The following is a 15,936-nucleotide window of genomic DNA, read 5'->3' on the forward strand; positions in this document are numbered from 1 at the left end:
ACGCAGCCCACCATTAGGCGGCTTTGCTTGTTTTGGTAAAAAATAATATAGTTTTGTTTACGTATGTATAATTTGGATTATCAGGAACGCGAATTCAACTTCCGCTGAGCGGTTTCTTGTGTAAAGTCTATTGTTTGTGCTGTCATTATGATCGAAAACGTGAAGAGGCGCCCGCAATTTTTCGATAAATAATGCTGGCAAAGTGACTTTCAATGCGGAAAAATGATCGCGTGTCAAAAACTACGGCGCTTTTTATGATTCACGTCACCCAAGTATCTGCTGGTAAATACGTGATCGACAGCATGCATGCACATTCTTCCTTTGGACGATTGAAAACACGGGCCAAATTTATCAAATCCTGTCGATGAAAACGCAAGATTCAAGCCATCGGGACCTTATTACAACATGAAATGAAATTTACGATCACTTCAAACCGTTGCAGCCGCCAATCACGGTAAGGGATCGACATATATTCTTGAAAATGGAATAAGGTATACACTCTCCTTCTTTTCATAAGAACGTCTTATTTTGGTACCGAGGCTAAACTTTATCCGCGATTGAGCCTGAAAACGTTCTCAACACGGTCTTAAAGTTGTGCGGTAATTAATCAATTCGGACGTGACCAGACTAAGCTTGACTACAAACCGAGTTGTTCCGCAAAGTATCGTGCAATAAACACAAAGTTAATTTTTAAAAATTTCTCCAAGTATTTGGGTTCATTGTCCTGTTAGACCACAGTTTTACATTTCTTTTACCTTAGTTTATACTTCTCATCAAGATTAAAAAAAAGAGCCGCTCCTAACTGACTCTCAGCCTACTGAGTATGTTCTTAATTTGTTCTTAAAATTTTGGTTCATCTCAACATGAACGCTCTTGAAAAAAAAGGTTCTGATAAAAAGAAAAGTGTATAAGCTTGGTACGTCGCTACAACAGATACGTTTGTTTTGTATTTTTTTTTTTAACGTTCAATTTGTACATGTTCATCATACGATTGTGGGAGGAGTTGAAGTTTGAAGGATCAAAGCAAAGTTGAGGACAATGTAATGATCTTTGCACTTCTTATTGCATCCGAAACGAACCTCACGGTCTGACTTTTTGTAAACCTTTTCTCTGAGATAGTAATTTTCGATTGGGTCAACGCTCCTACGAACGAGACGCTCGAGAAGCTTTCCTGTGTGATGCACGGGTTTCAATGTAATGTAGCGGGCAGACGTACAATAGATGAGTAATTTTTACAACCGACCAAATGACTGCGTGGAACATGGCATAAAGTATAATTTACACAATCGACGGAATACATAAATCTGACGGTGATTATCTCAACCGCATAGAAGAGTGCGTTAAAAAAAAAAAAAAGACCATCCCTCTATATTCGAGCACACGACATGTTTGGAATAAATAATCAGAATTATTTTATTATTATTTTCCATATTACCAAATTAGTACTTGGCAAAAGGTTCAACGGATAATCATAAAGCACCAATAGTATCGTACAGTTTAACCTTCACCTTGCGTCTAACTAAATGAACGTGACCGGATGACAAGGGTCAGTATTTAATTATGGGAATTTTTAAACTATTCCTGAAAAGCTATCATCCTGAAATTTTACAAGTACCTACACTTTTCAATGCCAATAAATCCTCTATTGCATGTTATTATTGTCCAGCTTTCTGTATTTGAGACACCTGAAAAATTCTCCAATTTTGAAGAGTAATTCTTCCGTTGAGGTAAGTTTAATGTCTTCTCAGTATCACGGAGAACAGAATTAGTAGACCAGTCGATGCTCGGAAGTAATTGGTAATGGACAACAACCGAGCGTTTAATTAACTTCTGCTCCTGCCTCTCGCCCTTACATAGATCTCGCTTTCCGCCCTCTCCAGCCCCCTGTTCTCCCAGACTCCCGCACCCCTGTCCCCCTCCGCAATATGCAATGGTTCAGATTAAACAGAAACGGTGTACCGGTGTAGCGTTGAGTGAAATAGATCCTTCAAAAGTCGAATGAAACAGCATAAACACAAACGATCTGGCGGTGCGTAAAATAGATCATTCAAACGTCGAATGCTTCAGCGTAAACACAAACTGTGTGGCGCTGCGTCAAATGGCTTTGCAGAGATCCAAACGCGTTAACTAAACATTGAATTGCTTAGAATGACATGAAAAATAACAACGTTGGGGCTGACGGCGTATTGAATGGTTGAGTTTGTTAGCCTATGGCTTGATGCGAAACGATTTTGCGTGACGTGAAGGTGTTAAACAAAACATATCTCACCCTCCCTCAGCTAGTTAGTTCAAAATTGAGCTTTCGTCTTCAGCCCTCCCTCCCCCCTCCTCGCCCGCCCTCATTCAAAAATTTGCTACGCGGGCTCTAATGCAACCGATGCCAAATTGCATATGATGAAGAGTTTTTGGAAGACACTGAGAGACAAACAATGGATAAAACTGAAGAAAATCCCGGGGGTGTTAGGCAAGTAAAACCAAACCTTTTTTAGTTTCACAGTCTAATAGCTATCCGGTAGTGATATGTGAACTCTACGTCGAGAAACTGCGCTAATTTAGTTTCGTTTACATATTTATTGTTTGGATAATCATGAACGCGAATTCAACTTCCGCTGTGTAAAGTCTATTGTTTATGCTGTCATTGTGATCGAAAGCGTGAAGAGGCTCCTACTGGCAAAGTGACTTTCAATGCGGAAAAATGATCGCTTGTCAAAAACTACGGCGCTTAATTTTGATAAATTTATGTCACCCAAGTAGCTGCTGGTAAATACGTCATCATCTGCATGCGCATTCTTCCTTTCGACGATTAAAAACACGGACCAATTTAACAAATCCCGTCAGTGAAGACGCAAGATTCAAGCCATCGGGACCTTATTACAACGAGAAACGAAATTTACGATCACTACAAACCGTTGCAGCCGCCAATTGTAAGTAAAGGGATCGATGCACGGGTAGGCATTTATAAATTATGCTAGCATAATTTTTGGCATAATTCGAGCAAACTGGCATAATTTCTGCCAAGTAGCAATGCTAGAATAATTTGCGCATTTTGATAATTATCAGATCATTTTTGATGCCATTATTTGATAATTTTTCGTTTCTAGTCCCAAGCACTTGGTGACCTTAATCGATATTTAAAGTTTTAGTTAAACTAGTAGCATTTGTAGTTCACTGTGAAGCACTGAGCCCGGGTCTAACCTGAACCACATGTTTATTTGAAATTAATTGTGGATTTGTTGCGTTTCTTTCCATTAGACGAACGGCTTCTAGTTAAAAAATATATATTTTGGACTTATTTGCATTTTTTCAAAGAGCATAATTTAAAAAAAAAGGTGGCATAATTTGGAAAAAAGAGCATAATGTTAACATAATTTGGCCAAAAAAAAGGCAATGCTACTAGCATAATATGCCACTTTACAAGCATAATCTATAAATGCCTATGCACGGGTTTCAATGTGGTGCAGATGGCAGGTAGTCCGTACAATAGATAGAGTAATTTTTACAATCGACCAAATGACTACGCGCAACACGGCACAAAGTATAATTTACACAATCGACGAAATGCGTAAATCTGACGGTGATTATCTCAACCACACAGAAGAGTGCGTTTAAAAAAAAAAAAGACCATCCCTCTAAATACTGATGGATATTCGAGCATACAACATGTTTGGAATAAATAATCAGAATTATTTTAATTTTCCATATTATCAAATTGGTATTTAGCAAAAGGTTTACGGATAATAATACAGCAACAATACTATCGTATAGTTTGACCTTCACCTTCCGTCTGACTAAATGTACGTGACCGGATGACAAGGCTCACTATTTAATTATGGAAAATTTTCAAATTATTCATATAAAGCTGTCATCCTGAATTTAACAAGCACGTACACCTTTCAAGGCCAATAGATCATCAGTTGCATGTTATTATTATCCAGCTTTCTTTGTTTGAGACACCTGAAAAATCCTTTAATTTTGAAGAGTAATTCTTCCTTTGAGGGAAGTTTAAAGTCTTCACAGGAAGCGTGAGGAGAAGACATGAGAAAAAAGTTGTAATAAGTCTTTGCATGTTTTACAGGCGAAAAGGGAACCCTCCACTGAATGAAGTAGGCTAAGCGTTTGAACCGAGATTGTATCTCTGATGATTTCTACGTGCCTTAGAATTTTTCGAAGCTGTTCTTTTATAAAGTAATGGAACCTCCTCTATGATAGGAAACGATAAATTGATTTAACAAGCGATTTGCATCAATGCCTTTAAAAGCTCTTATAAAGCTGCTCTTTCACAATGTATAATGAAACCTCCCACCTCTCTGATAGGAAATGATACATTGTTTCAATATAAGCTAATCTGCGTCAGCGCCTTTATAGAGCTCTTCATGATCAGGGTTAATAGCCCAAAAAATTGTTTCAACGGAAGGCTAAAACATTATGTTTCGGAGTTGATTCGGCAAATATACAGACAAATTTGAAGCAACACAACGAAGTATGATATCGGTAAATAATGTTCTAACAAACTACAGACAGTCAAGGTGCCTGTGAATTAGAGTCCATAGTCTAATGGGTGGCGGTCTAAATATTCAGGGATCGCTGATCCGTCCGAGATGTCGACAACTCATTAGAACCGTACGCCCTAAAAACCGTTCTCTTGCGCTCATAAAACAAAGCTTGAGCTTTTTTTCCCTCCTTCCTCGATTAGCTACGATGCTGTTTTCCCCTCCTTCCTCGATTAGCTAGAATGCAGTTTTTCCCTGACTTCATTTAAGTGAATTTAACTTGAATTGAAGCGATAACTTCCAGGCTGCGGTGGCGTAGTTAATACATTACTTAGAGGATAATTATCTTTTGACGGATAACAGAAAAAGGCTAAACCGCAGATTTTGAAATGGCACGCGAGACCTGCTGATCGTTAACTATTTACACTCAGAACAATTTTTACGTGTGGATAACTAACAAAGTTTATATTTCACTCTGCTTTTTATTTAGGGACCAAGTTTGGTATGCTGGTTGATGACAAGTATAATCAGTGTCTCTCCACCATAGCATGAACACAGTTAACGCATTCGGAAAATGTATGTATGTGTTTTTGCCAGTGGTCAGGCGGATGAATCCGTGGCACACATTTCATTTGCAAAAACTATTTATGTTCAGGGTCTCATACGTTAACGAAGGCGTAGATTATTATGAAACTCTGTATTCATTCACATGCTTCTTTACTGAGATTTCTTTGTTGAAATGAAAACATTGTTAATGATGCTGATACATATAGAGGATCGAGAAGCGGATGTAAATTTTATTGTCACGTGACGCTGAAGAACAATATCTCTTCAATTCGAAAGAAACCATCACGAAACTCTCTGGTCACAACCTCACCCCAGATCAATCGGAAGCACTCAAGTTTGGTCTAACGCACTCGATTTATCCTCCTACCATTAGCAAGACTGATATTTTTGCTTGCTTCGAACTGATTAGCCACACGATGAAAAGACATCTTATTGACACCTCCAACACCGGCAAAATAGTTGCTGATCTTTCGCATCTTGCCCCTTGCTACATATCCTAGTATAGACCTACCACTGCAAATCTGAAAAAACACAGTATTTTAAGGAATCTCCGAAAGAACAGGGACATAGTCATTTTGAAACCCGACAAAGGGAACGGTATCGTAATCCTTGATAGAACTACATATGACAATGGTTTATTTAGTATAATTAACAAATATCTCAAGAGTTCCGGTCCTGTGCTCACTCGTAAGAAATTGTTACCATGAGAACATAACATTCATATCTTCGAGCTAACGATTAATTTCCCTTTTTTTTTTTTTTTTTTTTTTCATTCCAAACAACGAACAAACTAAGTTCATTCAGTAAACTTTCCAAAGGCGGGAATCGCGACATCGTTGCTCAATACAAAAGTACGCCACACATTGCCGGAATGTAGTGGTCGTATATATTCTACGAGCATTTAGCTTCATTAAGAATCAAGACTGATTGTTTATTTCGAGAACCGTGACAGAAAGCCAACTATGTTTGTAGTACAATAATATGTTTCTTTCTTTTGAATTTCTTCTACCGCTTTTGCGACCCAATAACCAACATTGTCTAAATACTCTGTAAAATTCTCTCATAACATTTCTTTGACTTGCGCGGGATCAAATCGGGCAAACTTTAACAGGAAAGATGAGTTTATCTTGCCCAAAGCTAGTCAAAGAACTGCAGGATTCACTTCATATTGCCGACGGGCACTGTCTGCGATGTTATAAAACATGATAATAGTTAGGGGTCAGGGTGGTTCAGAGGAAATGAAACGAGTTACTGAATGACCCGGATCAATCGTGATAAGGAGGGAGTGTTTGAGATTCGTTCTGGTCGCCTGAAAGTGGATAAATGCATAAAGGTAATACCAAATGCATCTCGGTTTGGAACCTTGAGAAAATTCGACGCTCCATTCTTGTCGTTTAGATAAAGAAGTGCTCTCTACATGACCTCAGAGCACAAATAAAGAATCGAGGATTGTCTTGAGTTCATAACTAACGTTACATGATTTTGATTTAACTGAAGATGAGCCTGACCTTTCAAAATACTTATCTGAAAATTATAGGTTTGACTTCATTTAGAACTCTGTGCATTATGCTCATGCCTATGACAAAAACAATTATTATAATGAAGAAAATGAGAATCAGCCGTTGTATTCTCCATGGTGTTTACCCAGAGTTGGTCGATTTAGTTGCCTTACTGCATAAAATTTCCTGTTTTTTTTTTTTTCGTTCTTTGTTTCCGCCTCATATTCCCTTTGCCATTAGACATCAATGTGGCAATAAAACTTCCAAATATCTTTTCACAGTCTCTTCGATCTGCAGAAGCTTAAATATGGAGCAGGGGGGTTCTACAGGAGATGTTCCTTTGGAGACGTTGAACTGTCGCGTAGACCTGACAGACTTATTGCGGAACATCGAGGAGGAAGAATATGCTAATAAAGTAGAGATAGACGACGAAGAGGCAACCAGTGCAGAGGATCTGTTGGCTGAGGAGCTCCTCGGAGCCTTGGAAAGAAATGAGGCTTTAGAAGTGTGGGAACTGGTTAAAAAGAAACATTCTATTCTTTCCAAGACAAGTTTATACCAAGACATCGCCAACCTGGAGAAGAACAGCCCCGAAAATTCTAAATCATTTAGAGTTTTTTGCAGGTCCGACCGAAAATCGTGCAGTGTGGTCAGGTCAGATGCAGAGGATGATCAGAAAAACAACGCAAGGAAGCGAAGATGGATAAAAATACTCTCTAATCCGCTGTTCATTGGTGTGGAATGGCTTTGGAGGAGCTGCCACACGGACAAGAATGAAGATGTCATTGAAAGTGCTCTAGAGGATTCTCACCGGTTGGAGAAAATAGCCTGGCACGAGCAAAGTTATGAAGGAGATGTATATAAATCATCAGTTGAGGCGTACGAAACATTTGCTACTGATGTTCTTGAAGAAAGTACCTTGGATCAGTTTTACGAGATCATGAATGTCGAGGGAGACGATTCTGTACTAGATGAGAAACCGCGACGAGTCACGAAACACAAACAAAGCCTAAGCCTTCTGAAGATCGCTGCCAACAAGGGAAGAAAGAAGGTATGTTTTTTTATCAGCTTTTGCATAAGACTACGTGTAATAATGAGGGATCCGGAAGTCCTCAAGCCCGTAAAAAGAGACTTCACAACGTGCAATAAAACTGATATTTCAGCTGAAAAGTACGAGATTTCTTAGAATTAGTTCGATTTGATCCTAATCCGCCGAAGTTAAAGACAACTAGCTCCTTCTGATGCGGCATCGGCGAAGCAAACCTTTGTAAAACTAAAAAGCGAACAATTTTCTTACATGCTAAGAAGATAAAGCAAAAGACCTGAAAGTTGGTAAAAAAATTATGTTCCCTATTGCTCCGTAAATGTTCACTAATTTATTGTAATATTTACAGTTCGTGGCAGGTCCTAGATGTCAATTCATTCTTAACCTGGTAACTTTCGAAGGATGGCCAGATTGGAAAAGTAAAAGCTGGGTGGAAAAAAGCATTCGATGGTTCGTTCATTTTCTTCTCTCGACGATCATTGCCCCCATCTACATTCTATTACGCCTTATTGGAAAGGTTTGCCCTAGCAAGTCCAACAGTGCGTGCTTCTTGAGCAATAATCACTGTCAAAGATGTGTTCAAGAAGTTTTTGAATGGGTTCATTCCCTCTATGAATCTCCCTTCTCTAAGTTCGTGAACCACACGATGTCTTATATCATCCTCCTTTGCCTTTTATTCTGGTCAACTATGGGTAACGAAGTTGAATACTACAGTGAAGCAGGACTTGACACGCTTGGTAAGTCATCAGTCTGCCACAATTGTAAGTTGGACAATGGTTTAAGTCATGTATCTCAGCTAGAAGATCATTCGTATCTCTACCATAATACATTTTATTAGTAAGCATATTCATATAACACAGCTTCATACGTCAGGCATGCGCGAAGGGGTCAATTTCGGTCGGACACTCGCCAACTTCACGCCCAAATTTTCAAAAACATTACAAACAGCCACTTTCTCGCAAAAAAATTGAAACTTTCATAGAGATCTGTAAAAGGAATTAAAGTTTAGGAGGAGGAAAAATCAAGTTTGTTCGAACACAAACCTTAATCAAATACGAGTCTCCTGTTGATTTACCATTTTGTTTTATGATTCACCAAAAAATTTATACGCTTTTAATAGACCGTGACTTATTGGCTGGTCTGATTTTTGTAACGCGTGTGCGACAACTTGGTCATTTTGTCACGTCACTTGGTTATTACAACGTCGGCACATGTGCAGATGTTTAATCGCTGTGTTTGTGGTTATTTAGTTAACTCATCCTTCGGGAACACTGAAAGTACCGCTATACAACACCTACTGAGGTTATTATAGAGCGCTGGACTGTTGTGCGGGAGGTCGAGGGTTCGAGCCCAGCCGGAACAACACCCACGGTCTTAAAATAATTGAGAAGAATTTGCCACCTTTCTATAACATCAAGAAATGGTTAGATATTCTAGTCTTCTCGAATAGGGACGAATAAATGGAGGTCCCGTCTCCCGCAGGGTTGGGGTAGGAGAAGTTCTTTCCCACACATGAGATTACTGTGTGATGGATGTCCTCCCCTGGGGTGGGATGGGTGGGTGTTTTAGAGGGCCACTAGGGAGAATATTTTCAAAGTAATCGGTGTCACCCTCTTAAACTAAAGGTTATTATTATAACCCATTTTCAGATTATGCCGTTCTTGTCTTTGTCCTTGGCCTTTCCTTAAGAGATATCCTCGGAGCTTATAAGCAAGGAACCACCTTCTACTTCTCAAAATGGTGGAACGTGATGCATGTGGTGACCCTCTCAACTTTCTTGGTGTCTTACTCGGTGTGGCTAATTGCATGGGAGATTTATGGAGAATGGGAACCAAGAAAAGTAATATTTACTGTGGCTGATGTCTTGTACGCAACGGCCACTGTGATGGAATTCTTCCATTTTACCTACGTGTTTCAGACCAACTCAACTCTTGGCCGCTTGCAGTTGTCCCTGTTCAGAATGGTGAAGGATGTCATGAGGTTTCTTTTGATCTTTATTATGCTCTTCCTCGCTTTTGCTGCCGGTGTGGTAAAAGTGTACGCGTATTATGTCTCCTCGCAAGTGAAACTAAGCCGAGAACTTGGCAACAGTACCTACGCGGAAGATCATCCTTATGCCAAGTTAGTAATTTTTCTCCGTGGCAGAATCACGAAAGTTGAGAAAGAGAGACAGACAAAAGAAAGACTAATGTAAGAAGGTAGATAGAGCAAGAGACAGATAGACAGTCGACGCCTTGGATGAAATGATTAAAGGATAGATGGGCTAAGGCAGTGCAGATAAAAGGGATTGTAGTATAAAATCCGTGACCCTAGAAACGTATATGTGGTACATCTTATAAGAGATGATCCTCATTTAACGTAGAGCAATGTAAGCATATATTAAACTCTTCCGCTAATAAATACTTTTTTTCGCTTTGTCTTTTAGGCATGACTTAACAGCCTATGGGCTAATTTGGCTGTTATTTGGCAACGTGGATGAGGACAAAATACTCGTAGATGATCCTGCATTTTCTCTTATATCTGTTTTTGGTCGCATTTTCTTGATAGCATACGTAGTTTGTGTCAGTATGGTTGCTTTAAACATGCTGATCGCCATGATGAACAACTCATATGAAACGATTACGGTAAGTGTTTGTGAGCATGTTCAGCCATTCGAAAAATAAGAGACCTATAACCATTTCAAGGCAAGAAAGTATCATGATAAGTGGAGACAGAGTTAGCCGCATTAAAACTTTTCCAGTCCTTTCCAAAACGTGTCCTGAACGGTCTCCTAATCTTTGGAAGCTCTAATTTGTTAGATTTGCAATGTGCATTTTATACCCTCCTAAGACTGCGATGTAAACAATACACCATTAAGACTTGGTTTGAAATGGCTGTCATTAGCTAGACTTTCTCAAAGTCGTTCGCTTGGTTTTCTGTTCTGGTGTGATAGGACTCGCTACAGCTCGCTCAGCTCGACTCGCGCTCGCTACTCGGCTCGCGCTACTCGCTTAAAAGCGCGACTTGTGAGCAAATCTAGTCATTAGCGTGTTGATTGCATTTCGTTAATATATTATTTTGACTTAACCTTTTTTATTTCGAAGGATGAAGAGTGGAAATTAACATCTACTCAAATTTGGCTGGACTACATGAACGAGGGAAACTCCATACCTGTACCTTTCAACCTTGTATATTATTCTTTGTCACCCTTTTACATCCCAATTTATTGCTTCCGTAAATGTCGGAAGAAGGAAAAACAGTCAATCTATCGTGAGGTAAGACTGTCTGTTTGTTTACCAACCAAAAGAGCTAGACAATTTATAGAATCTGGTTTAAGATCATCAAGGAATTGAGTGAACATAACGCTGTAAACATAATCTCTCTCCAAGACTATCCCACAAAACTCGTTGATGATTAATTATTGTTTAGCCGTTATAAGAAATGCTTTAGTACCATCATGGTTTTGATTCTAAGTTTCCAGTTTCTCAGTAACCATCATGCTCATTGCTTTTTTCTTGGGTCTTCCTGTTTCTGCAAGCCCATAATTGCAAGAATTTTGAAAGAGGGTTGTATGACTGTTGAATGTGGCTATACCATCATCTATCCTGCTATGACTCGCGCTCCTTTTCACCTGCGGCCCGGAAAATTTTAAAGATGAATTCGTTTTCAAAGCACCTCCTTGTTTGTTACCAAATTATTACAATTACAATTTACAATTACAGTTTATCACTTATAGAGCGCTATTTGCAATGACAGATCAAGAGCGCTTTACAATCAATCCTAACCCACCCATCCCATCCCATAGAGTAGAGTAGACATCTATATTTATACAGATGAATAAAGGCTGATAGTTTCGAAAGAAAATGTTTGGGGCTGCGTCGGTGGGAGTAACGAAATAATTTGGATATATCAACAAAGTTGAAATGGTAAATTGGCCACCGTAATGATTACAAAAGCTGACGTTTCGAGCGTTAGCCCTTCGTCGCCCTTCGAGCGTTAGCCCTTCGCTCCGACGAAGGGCTAACGCTCGAAACGTCAGCTTTTGTAATCATTACGGTGGCCAATTTACCATTTCAACTTTGTTGATATATCCAAATTATATCTATACAGGATAGCCCCTTCAGCGTAGTAAACACTGGTATCAAAGGGGGTTCTGTTACCCTCCCATCCCGCTAGGGGAGGACATCCATCACACAGTAATCTCGTGCGTGGGAAGTTAACGTCTCCTACCCCTAACCCTGTAGGATACGGGACTTCCATTTGTTCGTCCCTATCCGAGAAGACTAGAATATCTAACCATTTCTTGATGTTATAGAAAGGTACCATATTCTTCTCAATTATTTTAAGACTTGAGTGTTGGTCCAGCCGGGGCTCGAACCCTCGACCTCCCGCACAACAGTCCAGCGCTCTATCCATTGAGCTAACCGGGAGGCGGTTAGCTCTTATAGACTCGTCAGACATGCATATGTTGGACAGCCACATTCAGTCTTGTAATCTCGGTTACGTATTAATTTTTTCCCTTTCGACTTTTTGCTCCAATGCTTCGCGCCTGGGCCACGCATTAGTAAAAAAAAAAAACTCGATCTGTAACTTAAAGTACAAACTTCCTTCTGTTCAATAAACGAGAGGTAGTTATTCAGTAATTCCATGTGATATAGTGCAATAGCTGCAGAGAATAAAATAATGACATTGGTGACTGTAAGTGTATCGCTCGCGTTCCTACTTTGCGTTTTCCAAGTAATAAAGTCACCTTCCTAGTGAAAGAGAAATATAAAAGAAGAAAGTTGCAATCCTAATTTCGCCTTTAGATGGCCACAAACGAACTGTGCTTGAACTGTTTTTTGTTCTTTCTCTCTCTCTTTCTTTCTTTTCAGAAGCGCATGCAAGCTATGAAATATTCCGTTGCAAGGTATCTGAAAAAGAACTTCTTACTGAGGACTGTGTTGCTAGGACAAGCCGGCCCGTGAAGAGGTCAATGGATTCCCAAGCAAATAACAAAATGACATTCCACACAAGTGTATAGCAATCAAAATGATTTTTTAACTAAGGTTTCTGATATTATAATATTAATTTAGCAAGACTTTGCCGTGTAGGTCATTCTCACATATCGGTTTAGATTCAACATTTTTATTCTCCTTCTCATTGAAATTAGAAGGCCTTTTAAGTTATCCATTGTCCAATTCTGCTGACAAAAGCGGCATGGAAACGAAGTTTGACCAAAATGACAAACAGTTTAGTCTGACCGCCTTAAAAGTTGTCGAAGGAATCTTTGTTAGGTATATGTTCCTCGCTTTCCCAGTTACGTCTTGTATTTACATTCGATATAAGGTTTTTATCTCCATGAAAGTTGCCTACTCGAACGTAGCGTCTGAAATCAACACCAATGCAGTAGACCAGGAAACACTCTTTATGTTAATATTTTTACCAGGAGCGAAGATAACACGGTGGGAAATAATAAGTTTAATTAGGAATATAAATCTGCTTTAAATGGAAAAGTGGAAGGTTAACTGAAACAGGCCGAGAGGATTAACGCTAACCGAGCAACAGCCTTGTGGAAGTTTACCACAAACGCTCACATTCTTAAGACCACGTGGCTAATAAAGGGAGTTTAGTATTGTTTACAAGTGCCGCTTTAGTTATTCGTCAGACTGAGACAATTTTGACTTTTGTTAATGCTTAAACAACTTCCGGTTTAGGCAAATATTAGCATAACATAGAGTCAATTCGTAACACCAAGAGAATGTATAATCATTTGTTAACACGCGATGTAAAAAGAAAATAGAAACAATTCGTTTTCTAGTAATAAAGCGACACTTTATACCCAAGCTTTCTAAAATGTCAGGAGTTTGATACTTAATTTAACTATGTACGAATGATTCATAAGTCTTGTTCTGTAGAGAGATTCTTCTTCAATTCAGGTTAAGGTGGCTGATCACAGTTTTCGGGCGTGCTTTTGCTGATGCATTTCAGCGCGGGTACAAGGATTGCAAAAAACAAACATGCCATCAATAGAGCCGTCATTTTATTTACTCAACACGTACCTGCACTATCTGTGCTATTTTTCTCTATAGTTGGCGCAGTGCATCGAGGGCTTTAATCTTTTGTTACAACTTATGTTAGAAAAGTTAACATTGCAAAGAACCCAGGCTAACGCCTCGCGCGACTCTTACATTTCTTTCGTGCTTAGCAACCTTCCTCGTGCATCCATAACTTAATAGTGTACGCTGTGTTGTTTACCATTTGTTAAATGTACCCTGGTCCCAGAGGTTCTCTTCTCTCTCTCGGAGTACGATAATTCGGCGCGAAGCGCCGACCAACGAGCTAGAACCTCTGGTAAGGACCGTTGAGAATCTCACTTTCATGCCACCAAGCTTCGGGTGACAGCTATCAATCACGCCCCTTTCCGACAACCAATCAGAGTAAAGTACTAAAGTACCTCTGGGGGCAGGTGTAGTGTTTTTTACTTGTATCTGGAGTGGGGGAGGGGAATATATTTTGTTTTGTGGTCGTATTTACAATATCTGTCAAAATATTTGCTACACGTGCCAAATGACAAGCTCGCATGTTGTACGAACTCTAACAAAAACCCCGATTAAAATCTACTTCCCTCGGGCAAACGATTATTGCCGATTTTGTAACGAAAACGTCAAGATAAATGGCTATTCTCAATTGAATATTTTCAACGAGAAGAATCGAGATTTTCTGCGCCGCTTTAGGCTTGTTGTGAACGCCAAAGTTGAAAACAATTCCAAGATCTCACAAGTGCTATGTAAAAAGTGCTACAGAGCTGTCCTAAAGCATGAAAAGCTACTCAGTCAATCCGAAGAATTGCAAGAGTTCAGGAATAAATACAAAGAAGTAAACATAGATGTCGGAGAATTGACGCGACGCAAGAGATGTGCGAAAGAATCTCATTGTAATTCACCGAGAACCGCAAGAACACCGACACACCAGCGACGAAAACATTTTGTCTGTTTATCAGATTGTTTAGAAATATCGGGAAAACGTTTCTCCAAACAACCAGAGATTACACTTTCAAATAGTACGTTTGAAATAGACTCCATAAATATAACCAATAGTAAACAGTGATCAACAAGACTCGCGAAGTTATACGACCACGAAAAAAAATATATTCCCCACCCCCACTCCAGATACAAGTAAAAGCACCACACCTACCCCCAGAGGTATTTTAGTAAATTACTCTGATTGGTTTTCGGAAAGGGGCGTGATTGATAGTTGTCACCTGAAGCTTGGTGGCATGAAAGTGAGATTCTCAACGGTCCTGACCAGAGGTTCTCTCTTTCCGCTCGCTGCTTTGCAGCTCCCTTGGTCGGTGCTTTGCGCCGAATTATGGTTCTGTCCTGGTGTACCGGTTCACAAGGGAATTACCATTGTTCTTTCTTTGTTTAGGAGTCATTGGTTAGCTGCTGTGTATTGTTCGGTCTTTTGTATCGGCTCTTGTGAACCGGTACACGATGACAGAACCCGAATTATCGTACTCCGGGAGAGAGAAGAGAACCTCTGGGACCAGCTAGGTATGTTAAATGGTGAGGAGTTTTTGGAGTACACTGAGAGGTAAACAAAGACAAGAACTGAAGAAAATCCCAGGGATATTTGGCAAGTAAAACCAAAACTTTTTTTAGTCTCACAGTCTAATAGATATCCAGTAGTGATATATGAACTCTACGCCGAGAAACGGCCTTCATAACGATGCGCCATTTTATCGAGTAGTAACAGGTGTGAAAAATCTTGGTTCAAGAAATCAGCCGTTAGTGTTAACAAGTCAGAATTTATTAATAAAGAAAATACTAGAAAGCTAGACTAGTTCCCAATGTAAAGAACCATAGTGGTAGTAAAGCGGCAACATCTCAGCGACGAATAATATTATTATTTAAATTTGTCCCGCTATAAAAATGTTTAAAACATACTCAATTATTCCGTAGTATCTAAACAACAGAAGTTAAGAATGTCACGAAATTTAGTGGGCTGACAACAAGAAGGGTTCTGTCATGGTGTACCGGTTCACAAGGGAATTACCATTGTTCTTTCTTTGTTTAGGAGTCATTGGTTAGCTGTTGTGTATTGTTCGGTCTTTTGTATCGGCTCTTGTGAACCGGTACACGAGGACAGAACCCGACATTGGCAATCCAGGAAACTATGGAGGAATCTCGTCCAAACAGTACAAAAGATGACCGAAAGTTCAGAATTAATAATAATAATAATAATAATAATAATAATATAATAATAATAATATTGAAAACGATGGGGATGACGCTGCGTAGTGTGGCCACTGGCCAGAATTAATAAGTTATTGAAAACTGGATATCAAAATATTTCTAAACTGTTAGTTTAGGGC

General features: G+C 39.4%; 1 protein-coding gene across 6 annotated transcripts; it reads left to right on the forward strand.

Moving 5' to 3' along the window:
• Positions 1 to 241: 241 nt before the first annotated feature.
• Positions 242 to 13,405, forward strand: LOC111329296 (short transient receptor potential channel 4). Of its 6 annotated transcripts, none has more exons than XM_022933943.2 (8): positions 243 to 454; positions 4,981 to 5,066; positions 6,838 to 7,607; positions 7,951 to 8,338; positions 9,251 to 9,722; positions 10,027 to 10,225; positions 10,685 to 10,855; positions 12,455 to 13,405. In XM_022933943.2, the coding sequence occupies exons 2-8, from the start codon at positions 5,039 to 5,041 to the stop codon at positions 12,545 to 12,547; spliced, it is 2,121 nt and encodes a 706-aa protein (XP_022789678.2). In that variant the 5' UTR covers positions 243 to 454; positions 4,981 to 5,038; the 3' UTR covers positions 12,548 to 13,405. The 6 variants fall into 6 exon arrangements, with proteins under 6 accessions (XP_088615085.1, XP_022789678.2, XP_088615083.1 ...); XM_088758957.1 differs by lacking the exon at positions 243 to 454 and adding an exon at positions 2,441 to 2,464; XM_088758958.1 differs by lacking the exon at positions 243 to 454 and adding an exon at positions 2,687 to 2,948.
• The last annotated feature ends 2,531 nt before the right edge of the window (positions 13,406 to 15,936 follow it).

This window comes from Stylophora pistillata, chromosome 4, assembly GCF_964205215.1.
Source record: "Stylophora pistillata chromosome 4, jaStyPist1.2, whole genome shotgun sequence".
NCBI lineage: Eukaryota > Metazoa > Cnidaria > Anthozoa > Scleractinia > Pocilloporidae > Stylophora > Stylophora pistillata.

Excerpts from the sequence above, each read along its gene's own strand:
- LOC111329296 (XM_022933943.2), top strand. The coding sequence starts at position 5,039 with ATGAACACAGTTAACGCATTCGGAAAAT. Across the intron at positions 7,608-7,950 it reads CCAACAAGGGAAGAAAGAAG|TTCGTGGCAGGTCCTAGATG; the intron begins GTATGTTTTTTT and ends TAATATTTACAG. Across the intron at positions 10,856-12,454 it reads AACAGTCAATCTATCGTGAG|AAGCGCATGCAAGCTATGAA; the intron begins GTAAGACTGTCT and ends CTTTCTTTTCAG.